General features: G+C 36.7%; 2 protein-coding genes across 3 annotated transcripts in view; one reads left to right on the forward strand and one right to left on the reverse strand.

The window, feature by feature from the left end:
- Window positions 1–1,463, forward strand: part of elf3 (E74-like factor 3 (ets domain transcription factor, epithelial-specific)) — a 3,536-nt gene extending 2,073 nt beyond the window's left edge. Inside the window, exons 7-9 of the mRNA XM_077225795.1 lie at window positions 112–228; window positions 400–595; window positions 696–1,463. Of these exons, the coding sequence (XP_077081910.1) occupies window positions 112–228; window positions 400–595; window positions 696–801 (419 nt within the window). The 3' untranslated portion in view covers window positions 802–1,463. The remainder of the gene's footprint in view (window positions 1–111; window positions 229–399; window positions 596–695) is intronic.
- apobec2a (apolipoprotein B mRNA editing enzyme, catalytic polypeptide-like 2a) overlaps window positions 1–1,818 on the reverse strand; it is a 35,393-nt gene extending 33,575 nt beyond the window's left edge. The window contains exon 1 of one of the 2 annotated variants that reach the window (XM_077225800.1): window positions 1,730–1,818. Coding sequence is in view for 1 of the 2 variants with exons in the window: in XM_077225799.1 (XP_077081914.1) it covers window positions 1,734–1,788 (55 nt within the window). In the remaining variant the exon portion in view is untranslated. The remainder of the gene's footprint in view (window positions 1–1,729) is intronic. The other variant, XM_077225799.1, reaches the window with a different exon arrangement.
- Between the last annotated feature and the right edge of the window lie 7,644 nt (window positions 1,819–9,462).

Below are 9,462 nucleotides of genomic sequence, written 5' to 3' on the forward strand. Positions count from 1 at the left end.
TAAACCCTAAACTCTGCAGGAAGGTGGTTCTCGAGGAGCCATCAATAGCTGGGATGATGAAGTGACAAAACCCTGTAGTCTTCTAACATTTGAATGCTTCCTTTTCCACAGAGATCACTGTAAAACAAGAGCCTGGAAAGAACCAGAAGAGAGGTAGAGGACGCCCTCCAAAGCCCAGGGATAATGAGGGATACGAACACTTCATTCAGTCCAAAAAGAGCAAACATGGTAAGTACGCAGAACTCCATTTAAAGACGTACCCCAGCAAGCAATTTTGAGTTTAACAGACAGCTAATACCCATCCAGACGGCTATTAGACTTCTTTTAAACGCAAAATTGCTTGCTGGGATCTGATGCGGAGATCAAGTGTAAGAAGAGTCTAACAGACTTTAATTGCAGCTCCAAGAGGAACCCATCTTTGGGAGTTTATCCGAGATATCCTGATTCATCCGGAGCAGAACCAGGGTCTGATGAAGTGGGAGGACCGAAGGGATGGCGTATTCAAGTTCCTCAAGTCCGAAGCTGTTGCTCAGCTTTGGGGGCAGAAGAAGAAGAACAGCAGCATGACGTACGAGAAGCTCAGTAGAGCCATGAGGTAAAGGACTCAATTCCGGGATCAAGGGTTTTGGGGAGGGTGGGATTCGTCTCTGTGTCTGAGATCGAGGAATAATTGAAACTCTTGCTCTTTCCTACAGGTATTACTACAAGCGAGAGATTCTGGAGAGGGTTGATGGACGTAGGCTCGTCTACAAGTTCGGGAAGAACTCCACCGGATGGAGAGTGGAGGAGACCGGATACTAAAGAGAGTCGCTTTTAGTCAAACGTTGAGGCTTTGGTCTCTGGCTTAATGGGCTTGAAGATTGAAGATCCTCGCTTTAGAAACACACTCTTCCCAGAGGGAAAAGGTTTCACAGAAACTGTAAGCCAGTGTTTTGGCTAAAGTAGGTTTTATGAACCGGTAAAAATTGTATAGTGGGGCTTGTCTGGTTGGATTGGCACGCGGGCGTGGCCTGGATCAGACGGTATCGCTACACCACTTAAAGACTCTGTAAACACATCTTCAACACAATGGTTGAACTGTGAGAGAATGTAAAGCTTTGTAAAGCCTCTTTGGTATTGGGAAATGAAGTTTCATGCGTAACACTGTTTGTCAGAGCAGACTAACCGAAGAACATAACGGTGGTTTGAAGTCTTGTAACGTTCACATTTGCTGTATATACACATGTATGTTAAAAGGACTATATATTCTTCATAATACTTGTCAATCGAGTACTAATCAGATATATCACTGAAGATTCTGCTCAATTTTTTTTATGTGATTTGTTAAGTCACTGGATAATGTGTATGAGGATTCCCTCGCAGATTGTATACTAAAACTATTATGTATGGCATATATTTGCTGTTTCTTTTGTATGAGCGTTTTCTAAAATAAAATGCCTAATAAAAACTCTCTTTTGATGCAATTTATCTTGTATTTGGTGCCTCACCCTCTTGAACTACGTTCCACTCAAACTTATTTCAACATTTACTTTATATTTGCTCAGGTCTTGTTATCAGAGATCACAGGTGTGTTGAAATTAGACACTTATGTATGAATTTCAACTTGAATATATGCAACAGCTCGCACAGAATATGGGACAAAGGCTACTTGAGTTAGTGCGCATCTCAACCATCCAGCATAAACATGTTAAAAATGTGGGTCAAATATCAGTGCAAATCAAGATCTCACTTGCCGTATGATTCAGCAGATTTTTTTTTCTGCGAGGCTCCAAAATGTATCCAAAACATCAGGTATCTTTATGACGTTTGAAGTCTAAAAAAATGTGTTTGAATCAGGTGATTTTTAGTGCACGTATAAAAGCAGTTCAAACAGGTGTAGAGAATCACATTAACCACCACTAACTAATCACCAACAAACTGAATACTGTCTCCATTATCAAAACTAGATTGTTTTTGGCATTTCAAATCAAGCAAACTTAAGAAATATTCTGTTATTTAATACATTGCTGCTCGTTTTTAAACGTGATTTAACTGTGCAAATGTTTAGGATGACTTCAAACTGTAAAATAAAAACGCATGAATCTGAATGCAAGTTTTTATGTTATTGTTTGATTTTCACACCTGGAATTTGATGCAGTCGACCTTAGCTTGAACTGAATCGCATTTTTCATAGCAGGTTTAGTTTTGCATTTTAGAACACAATGCAACTGTTTTTTAGAGGTCCGGCATTCAAATACACACACATTTATACGCCACATTGCATTTGAATTTTGGACTCGCATGCAAATAGGTGTAGCTGAATCAAGCAAGAAAGAGAACCATCATCCCAATTCAAAGCAGTAAATAGTATTTGAATTGGAAAATCTCATGTGTCTGAAATAAAACACCATTTAATACCTGTGAGAGCTGCACTAAACACTCAGAAAAGAGTTTTTATGAGCTTGAAAACACTTTAAACTACACTAGAATTACGGTTATTGGAGACAGCTAATCTGGTCGTGTTGAACCGGATTTATTTTACGCTAGAATCCATCAAACCATCTCAGATGACTTGATCACTAGTTACTTAAAACAGAAGTTTCACTCTGGGGTCTTTACACCATTGTCATGTTTTTAGTGTGTGTGACCAGTCACCCAGAGATTATGAGCACTTGCTTCCAATAACATGAATGTATGAGCATCACATAATTTCAAGGCGTATTTCAGGTGTGCGCACTGTTATATTTTCATTTTTGAACAATACACAAAACTATGCACACTGTAAACATCAGGTGATTGTCAGTTTGAAAATGAATCATGACTAACATTCTCTGTACACTCCTAAATGAGCTGTTGTCTAAACTGAAATTACCGACAATAATTATTCAGGTCAAGAATGTTTTTGATAAGCCGTGCCCGAGAAAAGGCGTAAACTTATTTAGTCATTGCCCAGCTAACAGGTTCTCTCAAATTTATGAACAAACGTTCCTCCAGAAATGTAAATAGATCATTTGTTCAAAGTTATCTGGTCTATAATAATATTCTCAAAATGCTATCACAAAAACTTTTCTGATATGTTTTAGTTGGACGTTCATCTAACGTTTTTTAAATGTTGCTACTTGTTTCAGAACGTTCAGAGAACATTCAAATGTAACGTTGTCATAATGTTTGAAGAATGATACAATGGAATGTTCCGTTAACGTATAAATAACCAAGAAAAAAAGTTTTTAAAACACTTGCATGTTTTGCATCGTCATTTCATAATTTTGTCATTTAAATGCTTTATAGTTGGTTTCTAAAGGCCCGTTTACACCAAGAACAAAGCTATAAAGATAACCATAACTTTATTAGAGTCCACACCAGCGGACGATAACTATATTAGTGTTCACACCAGCGGGCGATAACTATAACGATAACTATATTAGTGTTCACACCAGCGGGCGATAACTATAACGATAACTATATTAGTGTCCACACCAGCGGACGATAACTATAATTATAACTATATTAGTGTCCACACCAGCGGACGATAACTATAACGATAACTATATTAGTGTCCACACCAGCGGACGATAACTATAATGATAACTATATTAGTGTCCACACCAGCGGACGATAACTATAACGATAACTATATTAGTGTTCACACCAGCGGGCGATAACTATAACGATAACTATATTAGTGTTCACACCAGTGGACGATAACTATGACGATAACTATATTAGTGTCCACACCAGCGGACGATAACTATATTAGTGTCCACACCAGCGGGCGATAACTATAACGATAACTACATTAATGTTCACACCGGCGGACGATAACTATAACGATAACTATATTAGTGTCCACACCAGCGGACGATAACTATAACGATAACTATATTAGTGTTCACACCAGCGGACGATAACTATAAGGATAACTATATTAGTGTTCACACCGGCGGACGATAACTATAACGATAACTATATTAGTGTTCACACCAGTGGACGATAACTATGACGATAACTATATTAGTGTCCACACCAGCGGACGATAACTATAATGATAACTATATTAGTGTTCACACCAGCGGGCGATAACTATAACGATAACTACATTAATGTTCACACCAGCGGACGATAACTATAACGATAACTATATTAGTGTCCACACCAGCGGACGATAACTATAACGATAACTATATTAGTGTTCACACCAGCGGACGATAACTTTTAACGATAACTATATTAGTGTCCACACCAGCGGACGATAACTATAACGATAACTATATTAGTGTTCACACCAGCGGACGATAACTATATTAGTGTTCACACCAGCGGACGATAACTATAACGATAACTATATTAGTGTTCACACCAGCGGACAATAACTATAACGATAACTATATTAGAGTTCACACCAGCGGACGATAACTATAACGATAACTATATTAGTATTCACACCAGCGGACGATAACTATATTAGTGTTCACACCAGCGGACGATAACTATACAATAACTATAATAGTGCTCACACCAGCGGACGATAACTATAACGATAACTATATTAGTGCTCACACCAGCGGACGATAACTATAACGATAACTATATTAGTGTCCACACTAGCGGACGATAACTATAACGATAACTATATTAGTGTTCACACCAGCGGACGATAACTATAACGATAACTATATTAGTGTTCACACCAGCGGACGATAACTATAACGATAACTATATTAGTGTTCACACCAGCGGACGATAACTATAACGATAACTATATTAGTGTTCACACCAGCGGACGATAACTATAACGATATCTATATTAGTGTTCACACCAGCGGACGATAACTATAACGATAACTATATTAGTGTTCACACCAGCGGACGATAACTATAACGATAACTATATTAGTGTTCACACCAGCGGACGATAACTATAACGATAACTATATTAGTGCTCACACCAGCGGACGATAACTATAACAATAACTATATTAGTGTTCACACCAGCGGACGATAACTATAACGATAACTATATTAGTGCTCACACCAGCGGACGATAACTATAACAATAACTATATTAGTGTTCACACCAGCGGACGATAACTATAACGATAATAACTATTAGTGTCCACACCAATGCAGATATTTGTTTATTATAAGCGCTGCAGTTTTGTCGTCTGCCGCTTTAAATTCTTGAGCTCTTTAAAGCAGGATGGATTCTGATTGGCTGTCAATGTTTTTATCGTTAATCAACTGGAAAAAAATTATTCTGAAAGTTAATCTAACGATATTGCTCCTCTGTGTCGTTATAGTTGGGGTGTGGACTCTACTATTCCTTTATATTTCAAACGATTTGTAGAACTATATCTTTATCTTTATAGTGTGAACGGGCCTTAAGCGTTGCCGAAAGGTGCATATAAACGCTCATGAAGCGACCCGAAGAGAAGCTAAACGTGCATTAATCTGCAGAGACTTTGTGTGAAGATGATTTATGATGACATGCATCAGATAAGAGTGTGTGTGTGTTTACTGCATTTCTCAAACTCCTGTCGAGTCTTGTTTCGTTTTTTCAACGCAACATTCTTCCATAGTTCTCTGGAAAGTGTGATGGTCAGTGTGAACGATAATGACGATGATGTTTATGCCAACTGAAACTGGAGCATGTATATATATATATATATATACACACACACACACACACACACACACTACCAGTCAAAAGTTTTGGATCGGTACGATTTTTAAGTTTTTAAAAAAAAAAGTCTCTTCTGCTCACTGCATTTATTTGATTAAAAATACAACAAGAAAAAAACGGTAATTTTGTGAAATATTATTATAATGTAAATCATCTGTTTTCTATGTGAATATATAGTAAAGTGTAATTTATTCCTGTGATCAAAGCTGAATTTTCAGCATCATTACTCCAGTCTTCAGTGTCACATGATCTTTCAGAAATCACTATAATATGATGATCTGATGCTCAAGAAACTTTTCAGGATTTTGTAATGAATAAAAAGTTCAAAAGAACAGCATTTATCTGGAATAAAAATCTTTTGTAACATTAAACACTACCGTTCAAAAGTTTGTGGTCAGTAAGAATTATTATGTAATTATTTAAAGGAAAAAAAAAAATCTATATTTTATTCATCAAGGATGAATTAAATTGTGAAAAGACATTTATAATGTTGATTATTCCAGTAACTGAAATGATTAATTTAAACAATTTTAAACGTCACAGTCACATGACTAAACGAGTCGTTGATCATGAGCTGATTCCCATATTCAAACTAAGATTAGACATTGATTTAACATTGGGCGATGTAATTTGCTATTTTTTTCATTGTTATTATAAAATAGAATATATAGGAAATGTATTTATTTTATTGGCAAAATATTTTATTCCTACATGTACATTTTCTCCAACAGTACCCGAAATTAAATCATTTTCTTTGTGACTTCAACTACTTAATTAAGACGGTAAAAAGAAATGACGAAAACGAAAGTGTCTGTATTTTCCCGTCTCTATTGTTTTTCATACTTAATTCATATTTACTGTCTTCCTGTATTTTATTTATGCTGTCATCCACTGCTACTTCACTGTTGTAAATGTTCAATTGGTGTTAATTGGTTGTTCATCAGCAAAAAAAAATAAAAATGTGAGAGACTTTATGAGCTCAGATTAATGTAATGCTATTAAATCTATTAAGTGCTTGAATTAAAACAAATGCATTTTTAAAGGTTTTGCCTATTTTCTTACTTTATATAGGAAGTTCCAAACAATATTGTTCATTCTGCTGTAAAGCACACGAACTGTCATTTATGATGTGTGTTCTAGTGATCGCTGTTTCTGTTGCCCATGTGACCCTGAAGCTCCGCCCACATCCTGTCTCTCCCACTGTGATCTCATCGAGCTGATTTGCATAAGTATGCAGGGATTTTCCCGCCTTCTCCCCTTCAATTTCCAAGTAAAATCCATGTAGATCACCGGGCAACACACACATTATTCTCTCACACACGCCTAGAGAACACACTCACAGTGTTTTGATCCAAACGTAAAGCTTCTAGATTGCATTCGGTTTATGATAATTTGTTAATAATTTAACTTCCAGTCAATATTTTGGGAGTGGTGGCATGAAACATAAAGAGTTCAACACAGGCCAGTTATTCATTAGTTATGAAACTGCAGCTTTTGTTCAGGACTGAAACTGTGTGTGTGGTTTATAACTTGCAGAGTAAACACACACTTATTGGCAGGTGTTTAAAAGAATAGTTTGTGAAAGTATGAATTGTCCAACATTTCATCAGCATTATTACGTTTAAATCAATGATTGGCATCCAATTATTTTGCATGCATGTATATAATTTAATAAGCAGCATCCAGTTATTTAGCATATTTTAAATATATTTCATCAAAATATTATATATGTATAGCCAAATGTTCACGCTGCTCTTTTACACACACACACACACACACACACACACACACACACACACACACACACACACACACACACACACACACACACACACACACACGTCTCGATGTGTTCATGAGGAATGACGTCACCGCATCATTACTGCAATATAAGGTAAACATTACCTGTGAAAACATGTTTGTTCATCAGAAAGAGCGTCGATGACATATTGATCATATATAGCAGTGGATATATTATAAATACATTCATTACATATATTAATTATATACCGTTTTATGTTATTTTATTTAAAAGATTTACTATATTATGTAATTCATTTAGAATATTTCGTATTTATATATATATGTGTGTGTTTTAAATATTTTAATATTTTATGAATTTGATTCATATATATATATATATAGCCCATTGTTTATTTTAAAAATAATTTTATATATTTTAATGAGTGGCATCCAGTTATTTAGCATATTTAAAATATATTTCATCAAAATGTCATTGACGCTCTTTCTGATGAACAAACGTGTTTTCACAGGTAATGTTTACCTTATATTGCAGTAATGATGCTGTGACGTCATTCCTCATGAACACATCGAGACGTGTGTGTGTGTGTGTGTGTGCGTGTGTGTGTGCGCGTGTGTGTGTGTGTGTGTGTGTGTGTGTGTGTGTGTGTGAGTGTGTGTGTGTGTGTGTGAGTGTGTGTGTGTGTGTGTGTGTGTGTGTGTGTGTGTGTGTGTGTGTGAGTGTGTGTGTGTATGTGTGTGTGTGTGTGAGTGTGTGTGTGTGAGTGTGTGTGTGTGTGTGTGTGTGAGTGATCGCTTCATTCATACACTTCTCATCAGAGCAAACATAATCCAGCAGCTTCTCAAGAGAGAGTGTGTGTGTGTGTGTGTGTGTATGTGTGTGTGTGTGTGTGTGTGTGTGTAAAAGAGCAGCGTGAACATTTGGCTAAACATCTGTGCTTTAGTTCCTCAGGGGGAAATTAATCTTCCAGGGTTTGATTGACATAAAACTCAGCAAACGATGATGATGATGATGATGTAACTGTCAGACAGAGAAGTGTCGGTTTACACACACACACACACACACACACATACACTCTCTCTCTTGAGAAGCTGCTGGATTATGTTCGCTCTGATGAGAAGTGTATGAATGAAGCGATCACTCTCACACACACACACACACACACACACACACACACACACACACACACACACACACACACACACACACACACACACACACACACACACACACACACACACACACACACACACACACACACACACACTCTCTCTCTTGAGAAGCTGCTGGATTATGTTTGCTCTGATGAGAAGTGTATGAATGAAGCGATCTCACACACACACACACACACACACACACACACACACACACACACACACACACGTTCACCTCTTTTGTCTCAGTCGACCTACAGGAAGTCAGCGCATCATTTCCTCTCAATCACAACACTGACACACTTCAGTTCTCAGAAACTTTTTGATTAATAAACCGTTCAAAAGAACAGACTTTATTTGATAGACTCTCTTGTAATATTATTTATAAACTTTTCAAAGTTTAACCGTCTTTACTTAATATATATAAATGAAATGAATAGAGTGTGTGTGTGAGTGTTAAACATCCATGACTCAAACACTCCAGTGTGTGTGTGTGTGTGTGTGTGTGTTTACATTTATTGATTTAGCAGACACTTTTATCCAAAGTGATTCACAACTGAGAGCAATAGAAGCAGTGAAACTAACAACGGACGGCAATATACAAGTGCGGATCCCCGTCGCAGTTTAATCTAACAGTACATGTATATTCAAGTCAAGTCACCTTTATATAAACAGCGCTTTTACAATACAAATTGTTTCAAAGCAGCTTTACAGAGATAACAGGAAAGTAAAGTTGTAATAATTTAAGATAATAGATAAAGAATATAAGAGAAAGTGTTAGTATTAATGGATCAAGTGTGAAGCGTCTGCAGCCGTTTCTAGAAAATGGCAACGGTCCGTAACTGCAGTAACAACCTGAAAACAATATGGCAGAAGGATGATAACCA

This window comes from Siphateles boraxobius, unplaced genomic scaffold (genome assembly GCF_051911475.1).
Source record: "Siphateles boraxobius isolate OS27281-9 unplaced genomic scaffold, OSU_SipBor_1 13, whole genome shotgun sequence".
NCBI lineage: Eukaryota > Metazoa > Chordata > Actinopteri > Cypriniformes > Leuciscidae > Siphateles > Siphateles boraxobius.